This window comes from Crotalus tigris, unplaced genomic scaffold (assembly GCF_016545835.1).
Source record: "Crotalus tigris isolate CLP2741 ecotype Arizona unplaced genomic scaffold, ASM1654583v1 scf7180000018468.2839379, whole genome shotgun sequence".
Classification (NCBI taxonomy): domain Eukaryota; kingdom Metazoa; phylum Chordata; class Lepidosauria; order Squamata; family Viperidae; genus Crotalus; species Crotalus tigris.
In genome coordinates, this window is record NW_024097024.1 from 1,382,361 (window position 1) to 1,394,665 (window position 12,305).

General features: G+C 31.3%; 1 protein-coding gene across 3 annotated transcripts in view; it reads right to left on the reverse strand.

Moving 5' to 3' along the window:
* The window catches only part of LOC120312250 (nebulin related anchoring protein), a 64,594-nt gene that overhangs the window by 46,927 nt on the left and 5,362 nt on the right, over positions 1-12,305 (reverse strand). For all 3 annotated transcript variants that reach the window (XM_039352701.1, XM_039352702.1, XM_039352700.1), the window contains exons 4-14: positions 11,291-11,392; positions 9,428-9,532; positions 7,990-8,097; positions 6,094-6,198; positions 5,738-5,845; positions 4,796-4,888; positions 3,867-3,971; positions 2,265-2,381; positions 1,716-1,820; positions 927-1,031; positions 43-147 (exon numbers count right to left, since the gene is read on the reverse strand). In XM_039352701.1, the coding sequence (XP_039208635.1) occupies positions 43-147; positions 927-1,031; positions 1,716-1,820; positions 2,265-2,381; positions 3,867-3,971; positions 4,796-4,888; positions 5,738-5,845; positions 6,094-6,198; positions 7,990-8,097; positions 9,428-9,532; positions 11,291-11,392 (1,158 nt within the window). The remainder of the gene's footprint in view (positions 1-42; positions 148-926; positions 1,032-1,715; positions 1,821-2,264; positions 2,382-3,866; positions 3,972-4,795; positions 4,889-5,737; positions 5,846-6,093; positions 6,199-7,989; positions 8,098-9,427; positions 9,533-11,290; positions 11,393-12,305) is intronic.

Genomic DNA, 12,305 nt, shown 5'->3' on the forward strand with positions numbered 1-12,305 from the left:
AAGTCAGGCAAACATAATGAGAGAACTGAAGAGATTATTTACATCTTTCAGAGGATCCAGCTTCCTTGTTGTCTGATAGGAGGGGGTCAGGATCACTGGGTAATTGTAGTTAGCATCATCATGTGTGTAATCAGATTTATACACTACCTGGAACACAAGGACCACAAAAACAATTACCTTTTTAAAACTATCATTTTTTTAGTAGTTATAAGACAAGTGGAAAAGGAAACTATTAATATTATTATTAAACCTAACCAACAAAGCAAAATCAGGATGGTCCATATCAAAGAAAGGAAATTATTTGCAGAGTTTAAATGATGAATCTTCTTCAGCTGTGCATATATGCCATTATCAGATATAGGAGCATTCCCTTCCATATGTGTCATGGTTCTTTAATGTCTTGTACATTTGTAAATAATATGCTTCAAGCGGTATTAGTAAGAAATGTCATCTCATTGAATATCATAAATATTGGACTAAGTACAATTGTTCTTAAATGCAGCAGTATCAAAACAACAGGTGGCAGAAGCAGCAGTTTATGAACTAAACTTTTATAAGCATGGGGAACAAAGAGGATGACCCTTCCTTGAAATTATTTTAATGCCTAGTCCCAAAGCTCATAACATGTCAATTAACAAATTACATTCTAAGAGGAATTTAACCATCTGCCACATAAATGGGGAAAAAACTATTGTTTCCTATAGTGATCTAAAATACAGTACATGTTTACTGGTATGATATATGCTTATGCAAAATTAATTTTAATATGTCCTTTGAACAGTACAGAAATATATACAACCCTTCCTGCAGCTCTTAAGAAATAATTAAAACTCTGGCTCTCCCTCATTTCAGGAAGCAAAGACTAGATATCGTTTTGAAATGATATACAGAAAATAATTAAAGGCAATCTGATTTAAACAGCTTACATTGCTTGCCAAACTTCCAACCTTCATGGCATGCAGTGTGCGCCGATCCATGCCAACTCCTTCATAATGACCTTTCTGGTTCTGGTAACGTTCTTTATATTTGAGCTGAACACAAAGACAAAACACCTCTCACATATAAATATTATTACTTCTCCCTTGCAACAAAGAAGCAAAGACTTAACAGAAAATTTAAAACAATAGAAGAACTGATATTGTGCAGCTCTATTGTTATTTCAAAAGATGACTCTACATTATCAGTTTATTTTGGTGCCATTGTTAGAAAACATCAACTTATTTATGAAAGAATAAAATAGTGGAATCCAATTTAACCATACTGATATACAACTTTCAATACAGATTATTTTTAATAGGATATCATGTTTTCCCAAATGCATACTACAACATTGTTATTATGACCCTTTCTAATCATAAGGCATATAATATCCAAATTCAATTGCTGTTACTTAAAAATTGATAACAAAATGTTATTGGGTTATAATCTGATGTTTGGCTTATATTTTGCTTTTTAGTTTAGAACTCAAAATTGATAACCAGGGCTACTTGATAACTGAGGCTCTAAACAAACTTAACAGATGAAGATAATTAATATTAAAATTAACAGAAATTATTAGATTAGTAATTGATTTATATGCAATCTCTTTTGTAATGACTTTTATATTCTTTGATCTAGTATTTGTATTTTCTGGAAGTCACCTATATAGAAACTCTGATTTCAACAGTACCTAAGTTAAGCTTTCATAGAAGTGCACACAAATAACTCAGACTTACATCACTGGTGTATTTTGAGATCTTGCTAACATTCCTGAATTGAGGCGTCTCACAGTAGTTAATACTGTGGCGTTTACTGTTCTCCAGATCCTTCTTGTACTCAACCTTAAAAATTAGAGTTAACAAGAATAAAAAGATATATGTAAGATGATAGATAGACAGACAGACAGACGGAAAATGTTCATATATCATCCCTATGTCAGTACCCCTTTGCAAATGAAAAAGGGGAACACAACTCAGGACAATGGTTTAGCCCAAACCTATTTTCTATCACTTTCATACAACTGCAGAAAATTTTGCTGAATTTATTTGCTCTTGCATTAATGTAAAAGAAAAACATTGCTACTTTTTATATGAAAAAGTAAGGGATGATGGAAGAGGGATAGTTTTACAAAGAAGTTATCAATGTTTTAGAGATAGCAACTAACACTGTAAGTGATAGAGTTAAATTTAAACAACTATAATAAAAATAAAATAATAAATAACAATAATTTAAATAAAAATATTTTTTCGTCTACATTTACTATCAATCAAAATATATGATTTTACCTCACTGTACAGCTTGTTCACATCCTGAGCTTGTTTAAGAACTAGATTATCTTGGGCTGAGAGACAGTGGTAATGGGCTGCTCCTTTCATCTGAGAAAAATCCTTCTTGTATTTAATCTGAAAAAGAAACACGGTATAACAGCTACAAGCAAACTATATTTTTCATTTACTTAGCTACCTGCCAAGTATGGTGAGACAATAATTTTAGTGAACCCTATAATTTACCCCATGGTGCTCTTGTTTCAATACATGTACAAGTGAAAAAGAAATTAGAATATACAAAGACAAAGTCAGGTACAGTTCAACTGGACATGGCTATTAACCTGCTTTTGAATGCAATATTTGTGATTTACTTTTTTCATTTTTCAAACAACAATAGCTGCTTCATAGTGGTGTCAACTAAATTGTGGGCAGGTGAATATGTTAATACATATTTTCCATACTAGCAACTTGCTTCAGCAAATAACAGGTTCTGTATCAAACAACAGTTTCAAGATATATTATTTTCAGAAGGAAAACAATTTGGTGCTCTTTTCTTAAATATTTCCTTCAATGTCAATCACAACATTGGAGACTGCATATTATGCTGCATCTGATGTTTTCAATTTTGTTATTCTATGAATCTTGTTGCATCCTATAAGCACTGTTTGTATATTTCTAAGCAACAATACATTGGAAAAAATGTCATAAACTCCAGAACTCTTTTATTCTCATTCATGAAATAAACTTTATACAAAAACCATATCTGTCTCCATTAAATTTAATAAATAAAATAAAATATAAATCAAAGAAATTTTGGAAACATATTTGAACAAATGTACTTGTACAGTATAAAAAACAATTTGTTCTATCCGGTTGAAAGCCAAAACATTATAATAAGCTTGAGGTAAAAAATTCTGGATTCAGCTCCCAGTCAGTCCTATAACCCATGTCACACAAGTTGCTATTTCCCATCTGAACATACTTCACAGGATTATTTTCATATACTAGTTTATATAATATTAAATGCTGCTTCAGTTCTTCATGCAAAATATACAAAAATAATTTTAGTTAATTACATACATTAGAAAAGTAAATAAACTATCTGAGTTTATTTTTGATTATGTACAAGTAGAAAACATTGCAAGACGTGCATATGCTAAATAGTTCATGAATCACCTCTTCAGGTCCTATATCGCTAACTGTAGCTATTACTACCAATTAGTAGAATGCTAGAATACTGTAGCTGATTATGTGCCATGAGTTAGTGTTGCCTCTTAGCAACCGCCCAGACAGACCTTCTCCAAAATGAGTGCCAGAATACCAACAGTTTATTTTAAGTTTATTTAAAGATAAATATAGAAGATGAGTATTTCTTCTTTTAATAGTAATAAAATATTTCTGACTAAAATATTGCTTCCAGTTTTGAAAGCATGTATTTACTCAATCAGAACTCAAACAGAGGGTCACTTGGTAGACCACAAAAAAACAGCTAACGTCCTCCAAGGACTTATTCTTTTTATAGGTTTTCATTAGTTGTTCAAATAATATGACACCAGATAAACTATAGCAAGCATTTTGGATCTGGTCCATGTTAGCTGAGATATCCAAATTCATACTTACATCACTAGCCAATTCATTTGCCTTCTTAGCATTTAGATATGCTGGTGTGATCATAGCAGGGAAACTGCCTTTTCCTCTATGTTCTCCATATTCGTCCATATAATCCTGAAGAATATTCAGCAGCGATCAATTACTTATTGATTTTTATATCTCATTTTAATATTAGCCTTTGTAAGAAGTAGTGCTTCCACATATTACAACATCAAATGGACAATATAAAAGAGTAGATAATGAAGAGGTTAAAAACATCATTTTACCCATATATTTTTAAATCCCTAACATGAACATAAGAAACCCACATTTAAAGCATTATATTTTTAATCCATTCATTTATTTGTAGATCACACTAAAGGCTATGTATGAACTGATATATGTGTTGGAAACAAAATGAAAAGTGTGGTATACAATAGTGTTATTGTGAAATAAATTTAGCTATATGTTTTTTCTCTCATTTGCTTTTAATTTTTTTGTCCTTTACTTACCTAAAACCAAACCCCGCAATAGGCCATGTATACTATATACCAATTCTAAGAAATCTATAGAACCATGGGATGCAGAAAATAAGGTATATGAATTTAATAAATGAATAAATATAGTGGAACATATTAATCATTTCTTTGTCTTCTTATCTTTCTCTTATCTTGCCATATTAATGAAGGAAAATAAAAATTTCTACTATCTAATAAATTCTTATGAACAGCTGACCTATCTAGGCTTTACATCTAGCTAAACCTTCATACCCCCATTTCATTTTATTCCAAAATTCACAATTTCCAGAAATAGCATGAGGTGCAGAATGTGGGGCACTAATGCAAGGGAATCAAAAGACCTAAACTACAAGAGGAACTACTACTCGTAATATGTGGACTGAAACCACTATTTTAGAAGCAGTGTGAAACAGAATACATGCATATACATTTGACTGTTACCTGATTAAATTGATCTACATTTTCTCTTAATGTGCCAACAGAATGACTTGCTTTTCCCTTAATCTCTTTTTCATATCTTTGGTGATACTTAACCTGAAAGAAATGATTATAAAAGAAATGAGTTTATTCTAACATTCCTTTAGGTTTAAGACTGATTGACTTTCTAGATACATGTGCAAAGCATAAAAAAAGTAATGTACAAGAAAAGAAAAAAAGTTGCAGAAAAATAGAGAAGACATTATCCATATTTATTGGTAACGCGAAACCTCTTGTGGATGTTTTATGAAAAAATGAAACAATGAACTTGTGGTTTATGGCTTTAATGATTAAACAAGATAGCTTATCATAGAAAGAAGTCACAATTTAAGAGAAAGAGCTTAAAATATAATTGTGGTTATAAATATTGGAAACGACATCTTTGTATCTTTTTTCTTTCATTCCTATTTTTATTCAATTGTTTTCTTTTCTTGAACTTTTTGCTTTCTCTTTGTATCTTTTCTTTCCCCCCGCCCCTAATTTATATGAGTCTGTATTGGTGTTTATCTCCTTCACTAAAAGCTTCCCAAAAATCATATTTAAAAAAATGAATAGCCAATGAACGCTGTTTTCACATCAGTCAAAAGACTGATGAGGAGATTGAATTTAATTCCTTACATGACTAAATGTAAGCATTTACACCTAATTCGTATATCTGGGAGTGCCACCTGTCCACCATTCTGAGATTAATTTGTTCTTCTCTTCCATCCTAAAATTCATTTTTTAGCATAAATGTACCATATTAAGAGACAATCATTTGCCTATTAATCTCTATCCTTTTCAAATCTAGTGTGCTGTAATATTTGTAATTTTTCTCACTGCAGAAAATGCTTTAATTTTTTTAAAGTATATGTTATCTTATAAACAGAATGTGTTCATGACACATTCATGACTTATAGAACTTACATCACTAGCAAGTTCATTGGCTCTTTTAGCAATCTGATAAGCTGGTGTCATCATAGCAGGAAAGCTTCCTTTCCCTCTTTGTTGTTCATATTCTTCTGGGTATTTAAACTGAAAAAAAAATCAAGAATGTGTAAAGCTATAGCAACAGAGCTATAAATCCAGTTCATATAAATCATGGCCTAGGTTAATATATACAAAATAATACATATAATACAATACATATATATTGACTGAAGCAAAATTAAACAAGCCACTTTATTATGTCACATGATATATCAATATAGCTATAGAAAAATAAGCTATAGAAAGGTAAGTAAGTAGTAAAAATTATGTACATAATTTTTCTTTATACATACATCACTCATGAACTGCCCCCCGGCTTTTTCATGAAGTATTTCTGGAGTATCCATAACACTGCTGAATTTGGAAACCTGCTCTTTATGTCCCAGTTTGTATTCCACCTAGGGAGAGAAAGAAGACATTTCTTGAAAATAAATAAAGAAAAAAAATCTTATTTCTTGCTACTAAACAGAAAAGAGCAAAAATATCTTGTGGATTTTCATTTGGTTTCAATTCCTGCAAAATTTTATATTTTGGACTGAAATTATTTATTCTATAAATAAATTCTATACCTATAGATATATGGTCTGTTTATATTTGGTTTGATTAAGGTCAAAGTATATGCTCTCTCTTCTTTTTTGTTTTTCTTTTTTTAGAACCTCTTACCTGTAGAATTGGAAATTCTGAAAATTACCATGGAGAGCTGAGGATAAGATTTTATTATACATCAGTGGTACTCATGGACCAATAAAAAAAATTAAAAATACTGATTTCTGTTTTATTTATTTATATAATCCTGAACATATTTCTTTGGCAAAGACAGCCTGTAAGATTTTCTCTGTATAAATTACAATTATATATTAACATAAATAGATATAATTTTCATATTTTCAGCTTTATAATTGTTCAATGTCTAAAATCAGAAGCAGAATTCAGTTTTTCTTTGGGCTTTGTATTATTATCAGACTCCACTATAATCCTGGAAAGCATTGGGATATATGTATGGATGGAATTCACTCTCAGTATCTGTGCTTAATGTTGCAATCAACAAATGTGCATATGTGCATGTGTGTAAAATACTGGATCACAACAAACATGATCTTTTCCTTATGAAAATGGGATAATCAGGGTTTTAAAATAGCATCTAACTTTTTGTTTTTTACAAAAATGAAACTAGGCCTTTCTCGGTATTATGACTTTAGTTGGACTCAGTATCAATTAATTTATTTATTTTCAGGCCATCCCAGTCCAGAAAATTCTGGGTAGCTAAACAGAATCTAAAAACAACAGTATTACATGATCAAAAAAATTCCATAAAACATTGTTAGGGAACCAAAACCATCCTCCGTATCCTTAGCAACTCACAAGGCATTTCAACCAAGGCCTGAGGAAAAAGCCTCAAGGGTTTCAAACAACATTTAATGACAAGTAAGGTGGGAGCTACACAGATTTCTAGGTGATATTATTCCAAAAGACAGGTGAACATGAAGTGCCATCTTGTTTTGATGAAAGGAGATTGAATTTATATTCTCCGGCCTTATTTCTCAAACCATTATGCTGATTTTATTCTCTACAGGCCAATTAATTTCCAAAGATATTCATTTTAAAACATGGACATGACAATGGATACATAAATATAAATATATCATGTAGCAGAAGCCTGATAATATTAAGGAAAAAATCCTTCAAAACTCTATGGAAATTCTGAAAAGTTTATATGATGGAAATAATTATTTGTACCATTACTCAGTTTTTAAATAATAGTAATTTTAAATATTTTGATCCTCAGCTGTTAAAACATTTTAATTTTTGTTCATATCACAAAATAAATGCATTTATTAATCAAAATGCTATATTAGTATATTTGGTTTTTTATTTATTTATTTATTTATTTATTGTTTTATTATTTATTTATTTGTTTTTTAAATCTGTATAAAATTTATATTATCACCCATCTCATGAGAAGTAACTCTTAGCAGCATACAACAATCAGAGACTGCGTAAACATTATGGGTAACCAAAGAGTAAATATACATACATACATAGACACACAACTTTATAAGTGAAAGGGTTGGCTTTAATCCTTAAAGAATCCCAACTGCCACCATCCTAGCACAATCTATGGCCTAAATTTGATAAATAAATAAATAAAATCTCTTGCTCTTTCCTCAAATACATTTCCAGAAACTCACATCACTGGATAGCTCTGTGGCCTTCTTGGCAATCTGATACGATGGAGTCACAGAAATCGGAAAGCTTCCTTTTCTGTCCGGCTGCTCATATTCCTGGTTATTCTTCAGCTAGACGAAACAGATATGTATGCATTTACATTTGGCCATGAAATTATTTCCTCTGATATTTATTTATTGGCATCCCAATTTGCACTGGGTTAGAAACCAGGGGACTATGAATTCCACTTCTAATCTTGACTTTGTGTCAGTCATTCTTTCTTAGTCCTAAGAACAAGGTAAAATCATTTCTGAAAACGTTTCCAACCCCCTCCCCCCCCCGTGCATGACATGTCCAGTTGCAGAGAGTTAAGGCTGACTTGAACGCATAGACACAAAGCCTCAGAGTAACAAGATATATTTGTATATACTGTATGTGTGCACTTTTCCCTGTTGGACTAATCAATGCACTGCTTTTTCACTCTGTATATATGCATACAGTCTAATGGAGTAGATGTATATGTGTTCACTATATGTAAAGCTATATGTGAAACTACTGTCTAATAGCACTAATATTTGGGGGATGCATTTTTCCTCACAGAAAAGTAATCTTTCTTTTACCAGTTCCTCAGTTTTCTGAAAACAGTCCTCAAGATGGACAGAGTCCCAACTCCTTTTACAAAATTTCTTTCCATCATTGCCATTGCTACCAGAAGTAACTTATTTTATGTTACTTGTTTTCCTTTGTATCGTGTCTTTTTTCCCAACAATTTGATTCCATTGGTAATGTTCATTTAGGTTAGATTGATTGTTCAGATTAAGAAGTGAACTTTATAGTATAGCAAAAATTTCATTATGGATTATTTTCACACTCAAATTCAGCACTCCAAATGTTATACTTATTTATTTATCAAACTTAATATATTGCCAACTATTGAAATCTTATTAATAAATAACATTGATCAAGTCATATGAGACTATTTTAAAATTTACACTGGAATAAGACAAGAGACAACTGAAAATTAACTGTGAATTTTCATGATATATGTAAATATCACCTTTGTGTAATTAATTATTATTACCAGGATCCTAAATAATTTTAATGAAAGTACATTACAAACTAAAAATTATTTCTTCTTAACAATCACATACTCTTTGAAAAACCTCTCTGATGAGATAAGTACAAGAAGGAAAAGCTAATAGAAAAGAAATGATTTCTTAAAAACAGACATACAGTCACTGAGTTTCAAATAAATCTTTCTCTATCAGTTCCATATCCCCTTCATATATTGTTGGCAATGTATAGGTCATTCCTCAATATTTTAAAAAAACTGTCTGTGAAGACTGTATATTTTATTTCAATATATTTCCTTAAGCCAGTTAGCTGAGGAACTAACCCTTCATGAGAAATATTATAATATTTGTTTTACAGATCAATGTCATAAAATAGTGATTTACTTACATCACTAAGACTTTTCTGTGTTTGGCCTATCTTGATCATTTCCAACTGTGGAATAGTTTCTCTGTACCAGGATTTGCTTTCATTACATATATCATGGTAAGTTTTCTAAAAAGAATATATGTATAATAAGAAATTAGTACAAAGATTACAGTACATCCATTTTTATTAGGTTTCCAAAAATGAATTAGTTTTGTAAGTAGTATTTATAAATAAAAGCCTAGATGTACACATATCTCTTTATTGAGTGTATTTTACATCAATTTTAAATTGGTCTTATTCCTTTTGCATTGGAACTGAAAACGACATTTTCCCTTTTCTTCTGTTTGTTCGCCCTGAACATGAAGAGTGAATTACATATAACTGTTTCTTATTTCAGTTCCAGGACATTTCAGCAAGCTGGATATAGACTAGAATGCCCAAACCAATAAAGTAACATCCTAATCTTCTCTGTCCAGTACATCTGCCAAAAATACAACATTATATAATTGCAAGGCAGTTTCATATTCATGAATCTAACTATGGCATCTCACTTTAAAAATTCAGTTACCATTTTTTTTTGTTTGCAAGAGACATTTTCCATAACTAGAGCATAGTTTGCTCCATGTTATGCAATTGAAGAATCAAATGTAAATTAACCAAGTGGTTTAAATTCACATAAGCACATAAGCAAAAAGGTGGTTGGGTGTTGGTGATATTGTGTGTTGCACAAATAAGTCTCAGTGGAGTTATCGTGCAAGTAAAAATCATGTTGAGTTTCATCTTCCCTCTCAATTACTTTCGATACATGATAGAATTATTTTTTCTTTCAATTTTTAAAATAAAATTATAAATATCTAACCAAAATAGCTGAAGATGAATGTAACATAAGTATAAATAAACATGAAATTCTGTATGCCTCTACTCAGAAGTAAATGCTTTGCTTGATGCCAGAACTGTATAAAAGTACCATTCTAAGCTTTGCATGAAGTCAACATAAATCTTTAGATCAAGCCACCAGTAATTCAGAGATGGTCATAAATAGCTCATTCTTCAGAGAACCAAATGAGGATTGGATAAAAGGTATAGCATATCAATGGTACAAGTAGGAAACTGTTACAAACTCATGCTGAGAGCTAAATAAAAATAAATTAATAAATAAAATTAAATTAAAACATAATAAAGACAAATTAAATGTTTCTAATCTACATGCATACTGTGTAAAAATATACAGATTACAAGTTGTTAAATTGCAGTCCCCTGCCTACAAGTCTTGTTACGCCATATCATGATAGGTAAGACAAGATTTAGGAGGAAGGCTTGAAAAATTATTAAGAGTATATGCACACAGGAGAATCATCCAAGATTAGAAAGTCATTTTAGCTGGCCAACTAAAGCAAGGTGGCACCTATATCAGGCAGCATTAATAGAAGAGGATATCAGAGAAAAATGATCAGTGACAACAGCAAAGGTAACATCCATACTGCACATGGTAAACCGCTCAGTTCTTATCAATAAAACCACATGGATAGACAAGATAAAATGATTGACAATATAGTGTCAGACAATGGACTCTTTGGATAACACTCAAAGAAGAGCAAGGCATCTTCTTACTTAAGGCACAAATAACCAAGCTCAAGTTATCATATTTTGGAAACATTATGCAAAGACCCAGCTCTCTTAAGAAGTCCATACTGCTGGAGAATATGAAAAAAATGACAGTCAGCAGCATTCTAGTTATAGCAACAAAGGATGCACCATTGGGAAACCTGAACAGCCAGGTTTCTGATCTAACTATCTGGTGGCTCAGTCAATCAAATAGCACAACAAAACTGTGAAGAGTTGAAGGATAGTTTATTAAGTCTTGATGACTTAGCAGCTTTTTACCTGACTTATTTGTTGCATTTTCTGTGTGGCTTCCATGTCTCTAGATTTTACATCCCAATGAAAAACAGACTTGAATTTCTCACCCTCTTCTCTATACTTAACCTGCATAAAAATACAGATTCAATTGTAATAAATAAAAAAGGCATTATATTAAATAAATAGTCATAAAGCAACTATAAATTATCTTAGTATACCAGAATTGTCTGGAATTTTCAAGTTCTTTGGTTTCATTGATTATTTCAAAGAGACATCAGTCAGAAAGCACACGTTTTAAGATTTTATTTTAAAAACTATGTATAAAACAGTGCAAACTATATTTACCATAATACATTTCGGTTATTTTATTTAAAAAGCTACCACTTCATAATTTGGAAATGTACTTAAAACACTTGACAATAGGACCAAGTTTGCCAAGTCGGGGAACTCAGTACTGCATCAGGCTAGATTCCATCCTTTTCTTTACAATACGTCTCCTAATACGTGATGTTTGCATCTGATCCAAGATTTTCTAGAAACAGTATTATACTCTGTTATTTAACCATTTCAGTGCCTAAGCTAAGCTATGATTTGAGATTTGGTGCCAACGATTTTCAGGCTAGAGGTTCTGGGGAACTGCAATGTGTATGCCAAAGCTGTTCTATCTGGTAAATAAAAAAAACATTGATATCATGATCTGCAGAAATCTCCTTAACTGAACACATGTAGCTGAATATATCCTAGATCTGATTTACTATTGGAAATGACTTTTTAATCATTTGGAATCTTTTACATGGTCTCCAGCAGTGATTTAACGCAACTGAACAATATAATAATAATAATAATAATAATAATAATGATGATGATGATGATGATGATGATGATGATGATTATGTTGGAAGGGACTTTGGAGGTCATCGAGTCCAACCCCATGTTCAGGCAGGAACCCTACACCATTTCAAACAAATGGCTGTCCAGTCTCTTCTTAAAAACTTCCAGTGTTGGAGCATTCACCGCTTCTGGAGGCAGGTTGTTCCAT